Below are 21,162 nucleotides of genomic sequence, written 5' to 3'. Positions count from 1 at the left end.
GCAGTTTCCTGTGGATCATTTCCGGCTTTTAGTGTCTTTCTGTCCCACCCTGCAACACCTGGCTAGCAGCCCGTTGCGTTCGCTGGCTCAATTACTGCCTTGCTGTGTCTTTGCTTGCTGGGCGACATCTCATATATGATGTTGTATTTAAAACGTCCTACCTGTACATATGACTTTGTATTTTAAATGCAACTGTTTTTCAAATTAATGTGCTTCTTTCAATCTACCTCTGTTTCAAAGACTTCACAGCATTGCAAGTTTATACCATCACAGATTGTTTCAACACTGGGAATAATTCAATCTTTATTTCACTATTAGGCTCAACAGCCACGTGTGCCATTCTAAAGAAGCCCAGTGTGGGTTGAGGGGTCGTGCTTCAATATCCTGTTTCACTCCACTCACAATAAACCTTAGTGTGTGTCTCTCTGTTCCCTCTGTTTTCACTGCACATTGAAGAAAGAGTTCAGGAAAAAGAATTATAAAACAGCCAGAATAGCACAATGCTGGGTCAACCCTTTGCCGTAGGGCCCAAAAACCTGTTTTTGACCTAATAGGTTTTATTTTAAAAATTAAATTTGCCTTGCTTAATTCCTAAGGCAGGAACATGCCAGGCGAGTACAAATTATAAACAAGAAGTGGGCTCACTTCAGGATCTCCTGTTTTTTACTACTAATTTCCACTGCAACAGAATGAAGGTCCCCTTGCATGATACATTTGCTGTTTCCAGACCCGAAGGCCCTTCTGTCTCCTACTGTTTATTTGAACTAATCAAGTTTTCATATGTTGTCCTTCATCTCTGAAGTAAGTTAAAGAGATGGGAACAATAACCCGTTGCCACTTTATGTCATTGGACATGACCCTCACATCAAGACTTCTTGTCTCTTGCAGGTGACGGAGATGATAAGATACCTCTTTATCCATCCGACATCTTAGACGACGTATGCGGCTCTGATGGGGATCCTACACCTTCTTCGGCCCTGCCAGAAGACCCGGGATCACCTTCACTCTCTGACGATGAGTCCTCTCCACAGGACCATCTGTCATTCCAACACCAAAGCATCTTTTTCCCCCAAGAAGATCTGAGCATTCCCTTTGACTTTGAATTGCGAGAGTCAACCGTCCCATCTGGAGGGCTGGGCATCTGGAGCCGCAGGAAGGTGAACGTCGGGGAGCGATTTGGACCATATGAAGGAGAGCACAGGCCTTGTCTCCAAGATCCTACTCAAGGCTGGGAGGTAGGAACATATACAAACTCCTGTATTTCATTATGTTATCTAGTGACAGGGAATAAAGCTGGGAAGAGAGATGTTTATAGGTGGCATCAAAGATCCTTTAGGCAACCAGGGTGTCCAGATTAAAACAAGAAGCGTTTATGTGCATTTATGTGACATAACTGCATTTCACTATGTTTTTTCTACAGCAGTAGTATCACACTTTTTGACGAGACGGAATTTCCTTCCCCTGTACACTGTGTAGCGTTCACATCAGTCCACTTTTTATTTCCTTCCATGTCGTCATGTTCACATTTAGCACAGTGACCACAAAGTTGTTGCTGCCGTTTGTTGCCCAATGATGTAATGTTAGGTCAGCGCGACTGAAAGAAAGTGAGTTGAGCTCGTGCTCTTAACTCAATTAAAATGAAAAGCCATAAATCCCTTCTTCATCCCGGTTAGGGACCCAGTGCGACCACTGGCAAATCACATATTGGTCAGCAGACACAAAAAAATCGAATGCAGGGTCACGGCACAAGGTCAAAGGTTAGATGTGGTCTCTGTCAGTGTCAGGCTAGTTCAGTTTTATGGAGCAGGACGGAGAGGCGCGGGGGAGTATTGGCTTCATTCAGACTCCCAAAATAGATCCTCTCTCATTTGAACGTGAGGATTTAGTCTTTGAAACTCAGGGATTTGTAGCGCAGAGCCAGGCTCATTAAGAAAAGCCGACCATGCAGCTCACTGAAGTGAGAAGTCAAGGTATATAAAGAAAACGATGATTCAATACAGCATTTTTCCTCTTTGTAGAGTCTAACTACAGAGAACGTTTCCGTGCTGCACTTTATAGCTGACTGAGAGCATGTTGGTAAAATATTAACATTCAGCTCATATAAATAGTTTGGGATTTGGACTCGTCCTCAGTTGGTTTGCATCATACAGCATTAATCCAGCCCATCAGTTCAAACTTAGTGGTTTTTGGTTTGGAGAAAACCAAAATAAATTTCTGCTCCTTAGCTATTTTATTATTTCTTTTTAAGCTGAATTTCTCCAGGAAGCAACTTCTACCTCTTTATCAACTGCAGAGCGGGATGCAAATATAAATTTGCGTTAAATTGAAGTGATGAAATAGTCTTTATTTAAGCCAATTTTCATGATATAAAATCATAATATGAAGTCCCTATCTCTCCCAAAGAGATTTACAGCTGGTTGAACAAGCTCTGGGTTATTCTTTTTCCCAGGGAAGGAAATAAAGAAAAAAGGTTTCATGAATTTTAATCCTGTGGTAATTTATGGGGAGCTTGAATAATAATATGTATTTAAGAAGCTGAGGAGCTTGGATGTGAGTGTGCATATGTGTGTGTCTTGGGGCAGGCGGATGGGGGAGTTGAGGGGAAAGATGGGATCCTGGCGAGGCAGCACTGTATCACAATGTTTAATTACCGCCCTGACAGCAAGCCATAACTCTTTCCATTAAGTAAATAAGTTGTAAAGAATTTATGATGAAATGCCACATTATTCAGAATGGATATTCAGTGATGACATCCCTCTGCATTAAATATGGTAAACACCATTAAGCCCTCCTGACCCTCCCCCTCTTCTCCCATGCCCACCCGTTTACTATCCCTCGGCCATCGCTCACCCCACTCCCTCCGCCTTCCTTTTGCCTGCAACCCGTCAATATGCCAATAACCCTGCGGAGGGTCTGTAAAAATAAAATTGATTTGGTAAATGTGAGCTAAGATAGATATGTTTGCTTTCATCATCAATCCCGCACAGCGCAGCAAGGTGATGTCACCGACCGGGGAGCGATAAAGTGGCGCTCCCATCTGGAGCTTTTGATCTAGGGCTCTGAAGCAGCTCAGGCCAGTGGTGACAGACTGGGGAAAGTTTGTCACCAGGGAGGCCACCACTTCTCAGCGCCATCACCATAAATTTGGGAGCTTTATTCATAAAGGGGAAGAATGAGTTATGACAACCATGATGCTTTATGAATACAGGAATGGTGACTTATGGGAAAGATAGCTTCTGTAAATAAAAGGCAGAGAAGCAGTGGCGAGGGATCTGTCAAGCTCACCTACGCTGTCGCATGCAGAACCAAAGTGCTGACCGTGCTAGCAGTTGTGTGCACAGTGTGAATGTATTTGTGTTTGTGTGCATGCTTAGGCAATTGTATTAGTTAGTTGTGTTGTTTTTTATGAGCGAATTGTGTTTGTGCTGAGGATTGTATAGATCTAATGATACCTGTGTCAGTCTGAAATCCTTCAATCAGACACTAGTTCAGAATGTGAGGAAGAGCTCTGCCTTATCACAAAGAAAAGTTAGAGCACTAGAGGAAGAAAGATAGAGAAATTGGGGTCCTGAAACAACTTTAAAGATATGTCAGAATTGAATTCTCAAAACACTGAAAGCAACAAAAACCTTTAAGAATTTATGTGTTATTCAATCTAATGCCTAAAATAAGCAAAAATATTTAAGTTGGAGTAGTAGTATGTATAGGTTGTCAATTAAATTTAAGCAAATATGTGGCAACGACTTCTTATTAAAGCTCAGATTTCTGATTCCCATCATTTGAAGCAGACATTCAGAGCCTTGAGAAAGTCCAGAAGGATCAGTAATCCAAAGTTTGTTCCATGAGACAAACCATCATCATACAGCAGCAGTTTAATGATCCAAAACGCACCTCAGAAATTTCCAAAACTACCAAGGAGACCGAGCTGTCATTTTTCACGTCACAATCCCGCTCAACGGCAAAGGGGGAGAATATCAAATACTAAAATATTTTGAAATGCATTTTTTAATTCAAATTCAATTCAATTTCTTTATTGTCCCACAAGGGGAAATTAGTTTAGCAGCAGGATAAAAATAAACAGAACAATACTATAAAATAATAATAACAATAATAATGATAGAAAGTTCAAGGACAATTATTTGCCATTAAGGAGACAAGACGCAGTAGGGATAAAAGAGACCTGGAGTCTTTTAGTCCTCCTCGGAGGTACTCTAAAACGGCGGCCGGAAGGCAACAACTCAAACTCACTGTGAAGTGGATGGTTCACACAATTAATAATAGAATGAGCCTTTCTAAACACATTTCTATTGTAAATGGCCAAAAGTCCATCTTGCCAACGTCCTGAAATTTTGCTAGCAGTTTTTACCAGAAGTCCCAACCGATTCTTATTCTTCACCGTCAGGTTACCAAACCAGGCAGCAATACAAAAAGACATCACAGATTCGATAAAACTTCTATAAAACAAGGACAACATCTCAGATGAGACATTAAAAGATCTAATTTTCCTTAAAAAGAACAGTCTTTGTTGAACTTTTTTAGTAGTGGCATCAGCATGAGATTCAAAACACAGTTTATGGTCAAGTACCACACCTAGATATTTATAACTCTCAACTATCCCAATATCTGCAGTTTTAATGATAGTAGGTGATGACCTATAAGACGACTTCCTAAAATCAATAATCATGTCTTTAGTTTTTGACACATTAAGTGAAAGGAAGGACTCATCACACCAATTCACAAAATCATCTACAACCTGTCCATGGCCTGACTCATCCCCCACTAGAAGACTGACGATCACTGTGTCGTCAGCAAACTTCAGGATGTGTCTGTTCGTGAAACTGCTGCGACACTCATTTGTGTACAGAATGAACAGAAGGGGAGAGAGGCAGCAACCCTGGGGTGATCCAGTAGAGGAGGAGAGCACAGATTGTCACAGATTTCACTCAAATATTGAAGTTAATATTATGGTGCGATGAAAGATGCATTAAATCTGAAAGAAATGTGGGTGTAAATGTTTTACATACCGATGGTGTAAGATTTATTCCTTTTTAACAAAAACAGAAACATAAATGCCGCTTTATGACTTAAGATTCATATTCAACTTTAGTGAACTAAATTTCATGACAACAAGAACAAATTTCAAATAAATCCAAATAGTGTTAAATATCTTCAGCTTTGAATATAATTGGGATCTTGTAAAACAAACAAAAATAACCGTATTGCATTCAGCCTTTCTTAGAATAAGGATGTTATGGCCTGCACTTGCCCACAGTATTTGCATGTGTTTCCCCATGGCCTCCTTGAAAATACTCTTAACGCCTGGATGCCCACCAGTCCATATTCTGCTGTCTCTTTCTCTGAGTCGTTAGCATTGAAATTCAAACTCCATTTGTGTCTGTCCTCTTCTCAGCAGCAGCAACAATAAGACAGACAGCTAAAGTCCCGGAGAGAGTTATCCGGCACTCAATGAGCCTTTGGGCTCACCCAAACTTGGAGCCCCACAGGATTATGGTTCCTGGGCTTAGAAAACTGGGTGCCTCCTGCTGGAGGAGCACTGGGCGGAGCAGGTTAGGGATACGAGAAGGGGTGGGATGGCGGGTGGGGCGGGACAGGGGCGCTTAGGGTCTTTGTGCACCTCTTGAGGGAGAAGTGGAGGTGGAGGTGGAGGCGATACTGTTGGTGGCAGTGGTGGTGGTGGGGAGGTGGTGTAGGAGATTAGCAGTGATGGTGAATGGGAGTAGAGGATTAAATGGCTGGGCAGGGCCTTTCCAGGCTCTGCCTGTCTTCTCAACCTCCCAGTCATGAGAGGATGGGAGGATGGAAGGAGGAGGAGTGGCAGATGCCTGACCAGGAGGAGGTTCATCTTTTCACTTAGTGTCAATTCAAAACGGTGTGCTTGTGATTAACTGCAACACAATAATAAATCTTAAAATTCAGGTTCGATTTGTTGATAAAACTTCATCCTAAATAACCTTAAGCAGTCACATTGATCATATAAGGGAGGTGTCGGGTCATATTTACTTAACAGCAAAAATAAATAAATAAAAAAAAATAAAAAATCAATCTGAAGTGTTTTGCTACTTTAGCATTTTATAAATTTACTATAAACTAGGAAATGAAGCATTTGTGTGTCTGCATGCTGCATGTGTGTCAGTGTATGTTTTTATGTATGCATGCGTGAGACAGAGTGTGAGAGTGTAGATGGAGGGCGTTTCAAGAGGGCGTGTTTTTTGTGCACGGATAAGCTGCTGTCCTGAATGAATGCAGATGTCTCTGGCTGGCTGTCCGCCTGTCCTCTGTGCGCTGATGGCCTGTCACCTCTCTCTGTCACGAGGAGAAAGAGCCACTCTCAGTCCTGGCTAAAAGCCTCTTAATCCCCCAGCCCCTGCCACATCCCATCTACTGTCAGCATAGATGGCCCTGCCCACAGCAGCGCTTAGAAAGGCCAGCACTAGGGATGAACCTCTCTGTCACTCACGCGCTCCCTCAATGGGCACACATCTTCACATTTTCACACATTTACACACACGCGCGGGCGTAGTTTTCAGAAATTCAAAGTGAAAAAGTCTTGCATCTACAAAGGCAACGTGAACAGCGGTTGTCAATGCATTGTGCCGTGCGAACACAAGGCAGCGCTGACATCGTTGTGGGAACCTACGAGAAGCGCACCAACAAAAGCACCAACTGACCGCTGGGACACTGTGTGCAATAACACAGGAACACTATCACTGAGGTAGGCAAGTATAACCACCAAATGTGTCACCCAATAGACAGGATGTTCTGAACAAGACACCTTGTTATGGCTGTGCTGCAGAGGAAATATGCAATTTAATCACATATTAGTGGCAATTACAGGGATATAACTGAGCTCTGTGTGTGTGTTACTACTAGTTAAATTTTCCTGATATCTGAGCCCCAGTCACTCCCAGGTTTATTTTTCAACTCCCATAATTAAACTATAATAAAACAAAAAACATTGCCATTGGAATGACACTCATGTTGGAAGATTCCACCACTCACCCTTTACATATCACACAAATGATTAGTGACAATGCAGAAAGTGTCGCTGCTGTATACAAGGTTCTGAATATGTTACGATGCTTTTATGCAGGAAAACAAATCTTGCACTTCAAATCGAAATTATAGCTGTCACCTGCAGTTTAACTCTGTAAATCATTTTCTCCTTATCTAATCAAACACTTCAGCCTTGCCTTGGCCAGCACTACCAGCAATGATAATGTCAAGATACCCTGACCCATTTAATATCTGAAGGTAAAAGCAGTTTAACCTTTGAAGAATTCTCCAACTTCACCATTCGTCTTCTCTGGTGACATTGCAGTACATACATGTTCAAGAGAAATGCTGCACAAGAGCAAAGCAGCCTTTTAAACAGTGTGCAAACAATATAAATTGCATTCTTTATGAGCTCAAATGCATCATATATGTCAATGTGATCAATCACAGTTTTGTTCTGCTATCCCAACCTGTCTGTCTACTATATTTAAATAACAGGAATTCATAGATGTCAGGAAAAAAAAGCATAACTTTGTAACAATTTACTTACTTCAGTTAGAAAACTAACTGAAGTAAGTAATTGTATTGTTATATTTCAGCTAAGTAAAAACTATGTGTTTTAACCTGCTAGGCAACAAAAACATCTGAGATGTTCAAATGTTGCTGTGTGTGTAGACTCCCATGAGTCAAAACAACCCCAGAAGTGCATTCACCCGTGTGTGTCAGCATCTTGCCCTTGTCTCTCCTGGTGTCTGTGAGGGAGATGGGCTTTTTGTCCTGTGTAACTGGATCTTGATTGTCTTGGACGGCAGTGATGCCCGTTCAAAACCCCCAAAGACAAAGCAAGCTGGGGGTCCATCTCCCTGCCTCTCAGCTGACTGATAATCCATTTCTTTGGGTTAATCTGTTGCTTGTTGGTGCTGGTCGAGGCCAGTGTGTGTCAGTTGATCTGGGTGTTCGAGAGGTGGCGGGTAACTGATGTTCTAATCTCATGTGAGAGGAGCGAGAGGAGACGAGACACATTCATACAGACCGAATATAAGACATTACGTGTGAGGGTATTTACCGAGAGGAGTGCTGGGTCAGCCAAATCCCCCACTTTCTCCAGAGGCTACTGTTCTCTTGTTAAAGAACATAAAAACTATACAGATTTCTTATCCCCCCTTCTCCACCTTCTCCTCTTGGTTCCCCCGCCTCCTGCCTTTCCTCCGTCTGAGTTCCCAGCAGGGAGAGGAAGCTAGGTTAACTAACTGAACAAAGTCAGAGTGAATTGCAGAAGGACAAAGGCAGGCGTGAGTGGGGGCTATGCCAGTTGGAAGGTGTAGCCAGCAGCACAATACCAGGTGAAGGAGGCTCTCACCAGGGATCCATCCAAGCAGGGCAAAGGTCACCAGCCTTATTAGATCTGAAGTGAATGGAAAAACCTGTTTGATTGAAGGAGGTCAGAAAAAGCAGGGATGAGGACGGAGGAGTCCACGTATTTCAAAAGCTCAAGGCAGGGGGCATGTTTCTCTCCCTATTATACCTGACACATCTGCAAGCAAATGTTTGAGGAGCTGATAGTGCATGGTGGGAGTCAGAAAACACACATAAAATGCTCTGTTCTTAACAAAGGAGGCTCTGGAACGCATGCAGAGCAAGCTCAATAACGCAGTGACACATGTCTAGACAGCCACAGATATAATGGAATTTATATGCAGGTATATTAACTCACGGGGGAGATATAAACGCTGCTGCCTTGTAACACACATTTAGATCATCTATACTCGGCTATAGCATCTATAGCACTGTTAATACTTCTGATAGAAGAGGGAATCCTCAAAGTGAGCCTTAAAAGCTGTAACAGCTATTAGATCATTTACAGGTCGAAGTAAAAGCAGAAATGAGAAAAGTTTACCAGCTTGAGCTAATTCATTAGATCCATGAAGCTGGACGGCAATTAGAGAACGCTTGAGCTAACATCCTCTTGTTAATTTACAATTCTGTTGGTAGTAAATGTGGAGAAAGTTCTGAAGTAAATATAGAAAAAACAATTAAAAGAATGAACAATGACTCCACCCGTGTAAGGAGCAATCAAATCAAACGCATCTCATCATCTGCACAGATCCTTATGCAAAACAACAATACTACAAAATGCCATTATTCGCTTACACAGCAGCACTGCATGTTTGAATAGTTCATCCATTTTCACAGTTCACCAAACCCAGTGAAATAAATGCCACAGGTTTAACACCCAAACACAGACCCACAAAATGTGCCCTCTGCACTCTGCACAGATAGGAGTGAAAATGAGGGGACCGCTAAACAGCATACAGGAAGCCGAGGTGATGAATTCCGTGTGCGGAGCCATGGAGCTAGGCCCATAGATACCTTATCTAGGGGGATTGATAGGGGAAGCACCTTCCCTTAAAACACACCACTGATTGTTTCCAAATGTCTTCCCAATGGGGTGGGTTATAGTGAGGGGGTAGACGGGGACTCGGGGGCAGAGTTTGCAGGTTTTTTATTGGTCCAGTCTGAGGAAATAGAGATGGAATAGCAACTTTGTCCTGGCTTTCCTGCCCTGTGTTGCTGCTAGTGCTTAACTACCAGTCAGATCGCATTACCCAGGCAGTAAATCTAAGTACCGGTTAACGCAAATAATCAAGAGCTAATACTGCTCTACAAAACCACTTTCTCAGTGTCTGTGGTCAGAGCTGTGCAAACAGGCACAACCCAAGGCTTTCTGCCCTCTTAGCCTCTGCAGGACTCTCCCTCATACTCTCACAGCTATTATCACCTACACAGAATCATAATCTCCACATACATATATGCGTCCATGTATTCCTTATGAATCGTGCACATTTCTATATGTATTGTGTGGCTGGTGTGGTTTGAGTACCTATTATTTGGTTAAACATGGTAAAATCTTCAGACCAGACCAAATTTAGCACAGTAATGTGCTCCACCTTTCCCCAATTACTCTATATTCGTACTCCATTTACAATAAAGCACGTCTCAAACCAGAACTGTGAGCAGCCAGTTCTAGAGGGAGCGAAAGTAGAGGCCCAGGGTGGCAGTAATGAGGTCTTAACCCCGACTTTGCTCTATTATGTCATAATGCTTTAATTTGAGCCATATGATAGGCTGCTGTGCACTCTTGTGTTATTGGAAAGTCAATATTTGTGAGCTGGCCTTGTCTGTTCCCCTCAGATGTCGTCCCGGAGTGAATGAAAAAAGAAAAAAAGCCAAAAATCACGCAGGAGCAAATGATTGGCAGAAAAGAGGACCACACCAGGTTGTTCCAGGGTGTTGTATATACTGCTTGGTAACGCGAGTTATTAAAATGATAGGATCAATTAAGATGTCTCATCTACTCTGACTGCATGAATAAATATAGAGAATTATGTCACACGTGCCGCACTGGTCAATAGAACTGTGATTAAAAAAAAACACCCTTTTAGTATAACTAGTATTGATAGAAGTATTACTGCTAGTACAAGTGTACAGAATAAATCAATGTTAGTTATTTCCTGCTCATTTCACAATTAATGTAAATGTTTGGTTTTACATTTACCTGAAAAAAATGTTCACTTTACCACTGTAGGTCCATATGTATTGTTCCTTTATATCTCCAGTCCACCATATTTCACTATATTTTCAGCAAAAAAAACTTTCAACCTTAGTAACTTATATATAAACATAAGTTAATTTTTGAGATTTGTGATTGTTTACTGTAAATGTTATGTTGGGAAAAAAAACTAGTGAATTTTGCTCTAGCTCATCTAGCTAAAAAGCTTGTTCACCATCCCAAACACAGGAAATCCCACTCGTCCCTTGATATATGTTAAATATATGCAGAGAACGCTGGGCTTTTAAATATAAATATTTTAATTGTCATATTGTCTAGTTTACTCAGTGCTGCACTTCTGCCCACACACCTTCGACCAGCCACTCATGTCTGCATCTCTTTCTAATCTAAGCAGTTCTTTGGCCTGCTGATACAGAGTGCCAATTAACAAACAGTGTATGAAATAGTTTGTACACTGTTTGAAGGTCACATTTTAAATTACTCTGGCGCTTGTATTTAATGGGGTTAATTACCTTGGTAATAACAAAGGACCACATCCTGGCCAATAATTGTTTTCAAATTGCTTTCAGGTTGCTTATTAATGATTTAGTCCATTAGTTATTGTCATTATGTAATTACAGTATGGGATGTTTAATTATATTCAGGATAAACATGCATTCCTTTAAAAACAAAAAAAGGGTTGATCGCTTCTTTTAAACGGGGTGAAGAATTTACTGCACCTGCTCATTAAGCAATGAATGATCGGATTCATTTGTAACTTTAAATGCCTTTGGGAAAATTGAAGGAAGGAAGGAATTATTGGCCAATGATATATAAGGGCTGCATTTAAAGTAACAGCAAGAATCTTTATTATACCTGTTCTTATGTATATAAGTGTTTTGGGGTTGTCTTGAGGATGTAAAATGAATACAGCTCGTGAGTTTATATATATACATGTTTTTGTTTTTGTTTTAAGTATGGAGCATGGAGCAGGCAATTAATGTCCCCTCATAGCTGTCACCCTTTGTCAGCAGATGAATGCAGCTTTGTCACCCAAAGATAGCGGTTAGCAGATAGTGCTTTTAGAAAAGGCAGTCCCAGAGTGACTAGGAGGAAACCTATGCATAACAACTGAGGGGCAGTCTGGAAGAAGATAGCATGGGCAAAAACTAGACAGGGTAAACAGAAGAGTGATAAATGAGGCAGAAGAGAACCAAAGACAGATAAAAGGGAGTGAAGGGTACAAGAGAAAGAGAAAATCAGCCAAAATGAATGAAAGCGAGACAAAATGAGCTGAGGAGGTGGAGAGGGAACTCGATGTCCTGTCTCTGGTACGTGCTGAGGGAGACAGATTTCCCGGTGGAGTGTTCCCAAGTGTCCCCCTGCAGTCTGTAATAGGATTTTCCAGGCTACAGCAGGTAGTCTGTGAAGGAACTTTGTTCATGGGAGCTCACAGATAAGGGTTAATGCAGCCCAAAGGTTCCTCCACTTCACACGGCGCTTTGGGAGTCTGTCGCTCCCTCCTCATCTGCCTGCAGTGTCAGCACCAATCCGTCACAAAGGATTTCTTCCCGCAAAACTCAGTGGCCATTTCTGACATCTCCAACAAACTAATTGTTGTCTCCTGCTCTGGCAAGTCCTGTGAAGTCCTAACGAGTTAGCGTCTTTTGCACAGATGAAAAAAAGTCTTGCAAAATCTATTTCTCAGCTGAATTACGCTCTGTCATCAGCCCAAAGTGGGAGAGGAGAGGAGGAGAGGATGCAAAAAAACAGATCCTGGTAGAGTGTCTTAGAGCAGAGTTTGGATCATCCACATTCCCTCCTCCAATTGTTCTCTTTCCTTAGGCCGTTTTATGGTTGCTTCCCTTCCCTCCAAGCTACTTTATGACATGCATTGTGAAGCTTTAGAGTTCTGGGCACCCTCTCATTGGGCCATGCAGTGCTTCTCCCCAGCCTGAGTGACAGTGGGATCAGGTCCAACTGCCACCCAGGACACTGAGCCATAAATCATCCTGCTGGCACCAGATTCTACTTCCTGAACAGCTACCAGTTCCTGCAGGGGACAAAAAGGCCTTTGTGGACTTTAGGAAGCAAAAAACCTCTCCTCTCTTTAAGGACTCTGATGTTTATGAGCGATGCTGAGAAAGAATTAGGGAAAAGAGTTTCCATTTCTTGTACTTTCTCTCTCATTAAGCACATTAATAAATGGTAAATGGCCTGTATTTATATAGCGCTTTACTAGTCCCTAAGGACCCCAAAGCGCTTTACATATCCAGTCATCCACCCATTCACACATACATTCACACACTGGTGATGGCAAGCTACATTGTAGCCACAGCCACCCTGGGGCGCACTGACAGAGGCGAGGCTGCCGGACACTGGCGCCACCGTGTAAGGCAATGACTAAACCACTGTTAACTGAATGTGAACACCTGTTCAGTAAAAGGTCCAAATCAGATCAGCTACTGTTTGTTTACATGCATCGCCATAGAAACTACCCACTGAAATGACTTCACAGAGATAAAGTAATCAGCTTTCGGTTTCCCCATGAACCCAGCCTTCCAGTTTCATCTCTGTTAAAATAAAGAACTGCCCTCCCAGAGCTGCAGCAGGCTTCGTGGCCTCCCTTCACGCCTCCCTCACTGTTTTACATTCCTTATTTCCACCAGTCTCAGTCCTGCATGTGTGTTTGGATGGCTCCACCTCACTGTCAGGCTGTGAGGGACGGCTGTTTTCCTTGCAGGCCAGATCAAGACAGGGGATTGGCCCCAGGGGGCCCAAGGATGTGAAGCTTCTGGCATGTCCCGTAAATCTAGGGTTCCATCTCCATTGCTCGATCTGCACCCAGCAATGAGAACATCAATGAGGCGTGAGGATGAACATTCCTCAGACTGCTCTCGCACACAAACCCCCAGGTTTTGCTTGCAGAATAACACCTCGCCGCCCCTCTCTTCTGACTAGTGAGCTGTCCATCTCAGCAAAAAGTCAGTCTTTCCATCCCTGATGAAAGAAGCCCCAAACCCCAAATCTTCAGCCATGAAAAGTTTCACAAAGAGGCTGCCTGCTTCGTGTGTAACCTTGTATTAAATGATGATTATGAAAAGGCGTGTTATTCTAGAGTCTATGAGAAGTCTATGTTGATATATGTGCTTCCCGTAACCATCTGCCAATCCAACAGCATGAACCTGGCAAGGCTCTCCAAACACAAGGAGTTCAAGCCGTTCACAGTCCTTACACATTAACAGCTATGTGAGGGATGTTTTTTTAAAAACTCTTTTATATGTTGTTAAAGTGTCAAAAAGTTTAGATGGGACACCGCTTTCAGAATTTTTCTGAATCACTTTTTATATCTATTTTACTCTTTACCTTATTTTCATTTGTGTCTGATTCTTTTTCTACAGTACAGACAGGCAGTCTGTCTGTTATGTTCAGGGGTGAGAGGAACCAGGACAAAGGGGTAGACTGAAAAGTACACTGACCAATCAATAAGCATAGATGCACTGACCACATGGGCCCCAACCAGCTCATGCGGCCCTGTTTCTCCTCACCCAGCCAGCCATGTTAGCCACGTTAACCAGATTTTTCACCCAAATGGAAATGCAGCCTGTCACGTCCATGCAGCCTCCAACTGCTGTGTCTGTCCAATCCGTCACTGCGTGCTAGCGGCCGCACAAATAGGCCTGCCACTCTCACTGTCATCTGAGTAACGGATGTCCCATCGTTACCACGGGGTGGGACCAGGCAGCACTCAGGTCCACTTTCGCTCCTCCTTAATTTTTTTCTCCTTCCTCTTCCTCTCATGGGCTCCCATTGATGAGTGGACTAGGAGTTTAAGTATGAATATGTGTATGTGGGCGCTTTTCCGGGAACAGAGGCATGATTTTTTTTTTCTCTGTGCCGTGAATGCTCCCCCTCAATCTCCAACCCTCTGCTCAAATCTTCCATCAAGACTCAAAAGCATTGGTATAATAGGAGCAGGGGTTGGATGAAATAAATTGTGTCCTGGACTGGTAACCTAACAGCCATCATAAATAATGTAGACCTATTTGAAGGGGAAGATGGGGCATTAGAAGCTATTTACACTCCAGGAGCCATGCTATCGATCAGCATGGGACGTCCTATAGATAAGAATGGGATGATGTCATGGTTATTTATGATGATTCTTGATGGTAAGGCTACAAAAGGGATTTTGGGGCGACAGCATCATCAGTTTTTGGGATGTAGGGGGGGTATGATGCATTCTACCATCAATGGAGCAATCAGCGGGGTGGTTGAGGGAGACGCAATGGTGGATGCCTCTGACAAACGGACACCCTCACACAACCATATTCCCACACATAAAGAGGCACGGAGACACAAACAATCACAGCCGCACACAGAAACATGCCACATGCATGCAGACACACGCACACAGCTGTGATAAATGCCACCGGTGTGAATAGGGTCTATAAAGACCGGTGAGTGGAGATAGCTCAGAGGAGATCCAGTACATCTCCTTCTCCCTGCGCCGTATACACATCAACATACATATGTAGAGAGTGCAATAAAACACTACATTTCCACTGGTGTGCTGTGAAGTGAGCCAAAGGCTATATTCAATATGAGTCTGGGACAGAATTACCATTCAGGGATCACTTCACAGGTCAGACAAGTACACGAGACTCTGTTGTATTAGATCAAAATTTAGAAACTGTGAGAAGTCGAGGCCATGCGAGCTGTAGTGGAAGAGGAAATAGGAGGAAGACATCTTGAAGAAAAACTTTGAGTTTCAAGCGTAGGTACTGGTCACGTATCACACATGTCATAACGGTGATGTTTGAATAGCTTCAAGTCAAAAGAGTTCTATGGATGCCAGGATAATTTAATACATCAGCCGGTTTATTACTTTCAACGTAATAAAATATCATTATTCCATTCAACTTCAATAAAAAAAATTTATCCAATGTACCATTTACACAACAACAAATACAAATGTTTAAGCTTAAATGTTAGAATGCAATCTCTCTCTATTAAAAGCACAGTGTCTTAATGATGAGTGACGTTTCAGTCTGTAATCATTATACCGTCATTCCGGCAACTGCAGCTTATTATAGTAAACATTAAGCACGCTTAGGCTTTAAATAGTTCACACGCAGCGCATATGCAAACATATTTCAGTATGCCATAGCTTTTAAAATGTTTAAATTAAAGGAGAAAAAGAAGGTGGAAAAACTACAGAAAGAGAAACTCCCGGTGGTGAGGGAGGTGTGGGGCAGTGGAAAGAGGAGAACAGGAGGGGAGAAAAAGCTGGCACGACTCCACAGTGTTTTCTGTCGCTGGCCCCTCGGAGCAGAAACATTATTGTGAATATTAGTTCAGAACTTCTGGCACCCATCCAGGCATCGGTCTCTGGCTGCGCAGGGTGGAGGCGGGGTGATTAGCAGCAGGGTTCGAGCCCCATCATACACACACAAGCAACTACTGCCATTAACCGCCACCACCCCCATCTCGTCATCACACTCAAGACTAGAAAGGCTCCACAACAACAAGATGTGTGGAGTCTAAAGTCCTGCCCAGCCCTGATAACAAGTTCCAGCTTTTTAAAAATAAGCAAACACATGTGGCTGTTTGATGTCCCCCTTATCTCTGCTAACTCCGAATTCTCAGAGAGTTTCTCCAGCGAGATCAAATTCAGTAATTAATCTGCTCGCCTTTTTTTATGAAATATTATTGAGAAAAACTTTTTGCTCAAACTCAAAAGCTCACAGCTGTGTCCGTGCGCCACTGGAGTTTCCGCCAGGCTTCTTTCATGCTGCTAATGAGAAAGCAGCAGAGAAGCCTGCAAAAGTCTGCTGAGCGCCGTTAGAACTTGTTTTTCTTAGAAACATTAAAGTTGTGTGGTTGTTCTTTATAGAGCAGAGAGGGAGGAATACGCTGATTATTGTGTTAGCGTTATTCACAGTTGTCTTTTTGCATCTTGGGCCTGAGTTTCAGGTTGGTCTTCGGTTCAGTTTTATTCTCCTGGAGTGAAGAAGAAAATTAAGAATAACAAGTATCATGTAAAATATCACAGATTGTGAAGCGTGTTTACTATCCAGGTAGAGTGTCAGGAGTCAGGAATCTAAATGCCCAGAGTCGAACAACAGTAGCACAAAGAAACTGCAGTAGAAGTTCGTAACCTCCTTTCTAGGGGAGGAGAGAACAGGGTCTATTCAAGAGGAATAAGGAGACACAATGCATCAGGGTCAAAGCTGGGTCAGCAAAGTCCATGAACTGCAGAATACAAGTAGTGGCAGGCAGCTGGTAGCCTGCAGAAGGGAGGCAGACAGGTGGGCTGTTGGTATTAGCCAGAGAAATATAGTGCAGAAAGATGTGCGGTCAAGGTCACTGGGGTGACAGTCCCCTTGTAGCAATATGTATATTTATAACTCCAGCTTTTATGTGCGTTTGTGCCACTTACAAAAAAGTCTCTTTGAGTGAGTTTTTGGTGAAGACGTTCAAAGGTTTTGTTAAGCGCTTGTCGTGTATCATTTTGACCTTTCACCCATGACCCCTCAGCCAGCAAATACAACAAGGGAGGACTGTAGCCATGGCAACAATAGCAATGGGTCACAAAGAGGCCAGCTGAGGCATACGTAGAGCAAGCATACACTACGAATACCCCGTGATAAAAGGCACGGGTGTTTTCAGGTACTCGTTTCTACTATCCTGAGCAGTGCATTCAGAAACTTTTACCCTTTAAAAAACAGGAAACTCGCTCACAATGAAACAAGCCCAATGTGGGTGAGATGCTGGGCTCCCAGGTCTCTATCTCAGTGCCCAGGGATAGAGAGAGAAGAGGGAAGTCAGGGGTTTGTCTCTCACCCACCCTTTTGTTAGAGTACCCCCTCCGTAATAAATCTGGATCTGGTAAATAGCCCATGAATAAAGGGAGATTTTATCCTCTGTGGCACAGGGAAGATTTAGTGGGCAGAAGCAGTGTCCCCTCTCTTCTGAACAAGTACAAAGTGGTCACTCAGCGAGCCTTAAGAGGTATAAAAAGCCCGCGGTAGTTCATTAAATCTCCAGCGCAAAGATGGGACCGCTGCGATGGTGATTTACAGCAGTCAGGTGCATATATCGGCAGTGGCATTCAGCCCCACCTCTTATTCTCTGTCTGCCCCAACGAGGAAATAACTAAGCATGCTGTGCTATTTATGGGTTGCATAGTTGGGAGATACTGAGAGGTCTGGAGAATGGGAGGCAGACTCGAGTGGCATTTTATTCAACTTTCCTTTTGTCGCAGCCTAAATAGAAGCAAGAAATCATACCTGTGTCTTTTCACATCAGTGGAGGACACAGAGTGTAGCGGTCAGTTAGCGAGTGAAGCAAGTTTAAAGTTTGTTGACTTATCCTTACTGACTGTGTAGTTTTTTCCATTAACCTTACGAGGTCACCTTACTAAGAAATGACTGTGTCTATATTTGTGCAGTACCCCATGTGTATGGACAATATAGCTTCACTTCATATTTGGTTAATAGCTGCCTCATGGAAACATTTTCTCCTTAACTTATCACCATTAGAAAAATATATTGTTGCACAGGTGATATGCATATGCACATAAATCCCTGCCTCCCACTCTGAACATGCTATAATCACTTCACCCTATTATTTCTCAGATTGAATAATAAGCCAAACTCTGTCACCTTGAGGCATTTATTGCTGATGCACTTTGCGATAAGCAACATTAAATATTTGTTCCCAGATTCTTCTGTGCTTTCTCTCACTGATAGGGCCAACAGTTACTCAGTGTTGTGCTGGCAGGGACCTTAGATAAAAAGTGCACCGAGTGCATCATCGTCATCTCAAACACAAAGGATTTTGATAAAGCTGTCACAGAAATGAAAAATGTTTGAAATGTGTGATTTCTATCATATATGTCTCACAAAGGCACAACAATTGCCTGTCAGCAGATTAGTGATGCATTTGGGTGTATAGGTATGCGGTTTTCAACTAAAAACTTAGTAGTGTGCAAGTTAGACAGCATTTTAATTGTTTGTTCTTAGCGAGAATTTTATCTTATCATCTGAATGAAAGCTACTTATCATACTTTTTTTTTTTTAGTTTTTTTTGCTCATAATTTTCCTGACAGAATGTTTGTTGGTTTATAAATGAGATTTTAAAAAACTACCAAGAAAACTCATGTCTGATTCAGAAGGTCATGTTCTCTTGAACATTTTCCAAAGCTAATTTGTTAATCTCTTTACTGAAGGACAGTCTAAGGGCAGATAAATGCCATTTACCAAGGGAGTGCTGCAGTAGAGCTCCCTAAATAGGATGATTTAGACCAGTATTAATCAAATTCAGAAATGTCAAGTTTCCCTCCATACTTAAGAGTTCCCCTTTTTTCTGCCTTTTATTTCGCTCCTCTGTCATTCTCATTCTCTTCTTCTCTTTTCTCGTCATCCACCTCTCTCTCTCACTTTCTGATGTCAGTATAAAGATGTAGCACCTGATCAGTGGAAGCTGATGTCCTAATAGAGAAGTAATGAGAATAGAGCTGCTGGCTGCCGTGACGTCTGCGTGTCCCTGCGTGCCGCTGTGTTCAACCACTTATGAAAGACAGAAGAGGGAGAGAGTGATGTGCTCTGGCCCTTAGCACAAAGATAATATTCACTGTTTTATCCACCTCTGCCTGACAAATGACTGCCATTAATCAGAAAGTCCACCCACCGTCTATTCATGCGTGTGTGTGTGTGTGTGTGTGTGAGAGAGAGTGTATAAGTGTGGAAAAAAATGGAGTATAAATTAAAGAAAGGCATGTGCCTTTCTGGGTGTTTGCAAAAGGAAGAAATGCAAACACGGACACACACTGATGCACACACACACACCTTGGAGATCTCGCTATAGATAAAGATAAAGGACATTCACTTACTGACTGAAGAGGTTGTTACCTTCTTTAAACAGGTGTTTATACTGCAGCATTATTTAAAAGGGGTTGAATAAAAACAATATTCGGTTTGTGGAAAAAGAAGTAACAAGTAGAAAATTTCGAGAAAGCGAGAAGTGGGAGGGTGAGTGAATGCGGAGGTTAACGGACACAAAGGGCTGGCGTGAACACCAGTTGCCAGCCCTCTCAGCAGATGAGGTGGCAAAGAGAGAGGACCCAGGGAGGGCCTTTTGTGTGAATGAATGTGTCTCACCCTCCAGTGTTATCATGATGGTGAGTCATTAATCACAGCCCTGACAAAATACACAGTAACCAAGAAACACACACGGGGCAGCCAAGCATACACTCGTACACAAGCGCTCACTCACATCATATACAAGGGCACGCAGCCATCTCACACTCAGTGTGCGGGCACATTTGTGGTGTGTTTGTGTTTGAATTGCTCTCTAATTCACCTGCCTCGATTAGAGACGTACTGTACTTCACAGCTCCTTTGGAGTAGAGCACTGATTGGCAGATAAAAGCAGGTAACAGCCATAAGACTGAGTAAATAGAAAGACCTGTTGGAAAAGGCCCAATATTTGGCTCAGAGCAAATACGCTCGTTCAAATTGATTTTCAATTTTTGTTTTAATAAAATTGTCAAGGCCTGCTTTTATACTACTGCGTACAGAATAGCTCACCTATTCACATTAAGTACAAGCTACTTGAAGTAGTACAAGCTATATAAACTTCTTTACTAAATCAAATTGCTGTAAAGGAGGTCTAAGTAGATTGCTGATAGAAGTTGGCAACCAAGAGCTGAGAGCTGTTGCCCTGCAGAGCCGGTGTCCCGCACAGAGGCTTCGCTCTCAGAGTTGGCTCTCAGCCCCGGTCCTTCCCTCTGGCCTCAGTTTGGCCTTAGTTTGGGCCCGCTTGTCCCTGGCTCAGCCAAACCTCTACCACATCCCCTAGGAGCATCATTGCATCTCTGATCTGCGCCACTCTTTCTGTGCTTTGCCAAGTACACACTCCAACTGCCCAACCAAATCCAGGCATGACCCGACAGGCACACTGCCCTAACTGTGAGGAGAGGCTAACCCCAAACACAACCCACCTCCTCCAGTGACTCTCTTTCTTCTTGCATTTCAAGGCCAGATGCTCATATTTGCATTTTGCCCGTATATGTTGATGTTTCTGACGCTGTTTAGCTTACAGATTCAGTCCAAAATCATTTGACACTCTCACATGAGCTCCTGCCAGTAACAGAACAAATTACTCTATGTTGTGTTGCATGTTGTCATAGAGAACTCTCTTACACTCTTCATTTACAACTCCCTTTTTTTTCTCTTTTGCTTGGTGTCCAAGTGAGTGAAGAGAACTCTTTCACTGCTTGTTTCCCAGTAATGGCAAAGGTCGCACCTTTCCCATATTTCAACTTATTTTTCCATCCTCTTAGAAACGAAACTAAATTGTGATTTATGCAAAACTGTGAAAAACTATGCATTCTTGAAAAGTCATTCCAGATAATTATAGGCACACATATTATAACCCTTGCAATTTTTGTTTCTTTCTTTTTTCTTTTTTGTTCTAGGTCTGTTAAGTTCAACTACCTCAAAAAAACTATTTTCTGTATGCCTCCCTCTGCTTCTCCACCCTACTTGTTCCTCTCATAGTCTGAGATCACATAAACAACAGCAAATCCAAATTGA

The 21,162-nt window shown here is 42.6% G+C and overlaps 1 protein-coding gene across 12 annotated transcripts in view; it reads left to right on the top strand.

The window, feature by feature from the left end:
- Positions 1-21,162, top strand: part of mecom (MDS1 and EVI1 complex locus) — a 125,772-nt gene that overhangs the window by 38,734 nt on the left and 65,876 nt on the right. For all 12 annotated transcript variants that reach the window (XM_004561386.6, XM_023152822.3, XM_004561383.6 and 9 more), the window contains exon 2: positions 889-1,235. In XM_004561386.6, coding sequence (XP_004561443.1) covers positions 889-1,235 — 347 coding nt within the window. The remainder of the gene's footprint in view (positions 1-888; positions 1,236-21,162) is intronic.

The sequence above is a fragment of the Maylandia zebra genome, linkage group LG14 (genome assembly GCF_041146795.1).
Source record: "Maylandia zebra isolate NMK-2024a linkage group LG14, Mzebra_GT3a, whole genome shotgun sequence".
In the NCBI taxonomy this organism is placed as follows: Eukaryota; Metazoa; Chordata; class Actinopteri; order Cichliformes; family Cichlidae; genus Maylandia; species Maylandia zebra.
Note: the sequence above shows the minus strand (reverse complement) of the source record. Positions and strands in the feature narration are given on the sequence as shown.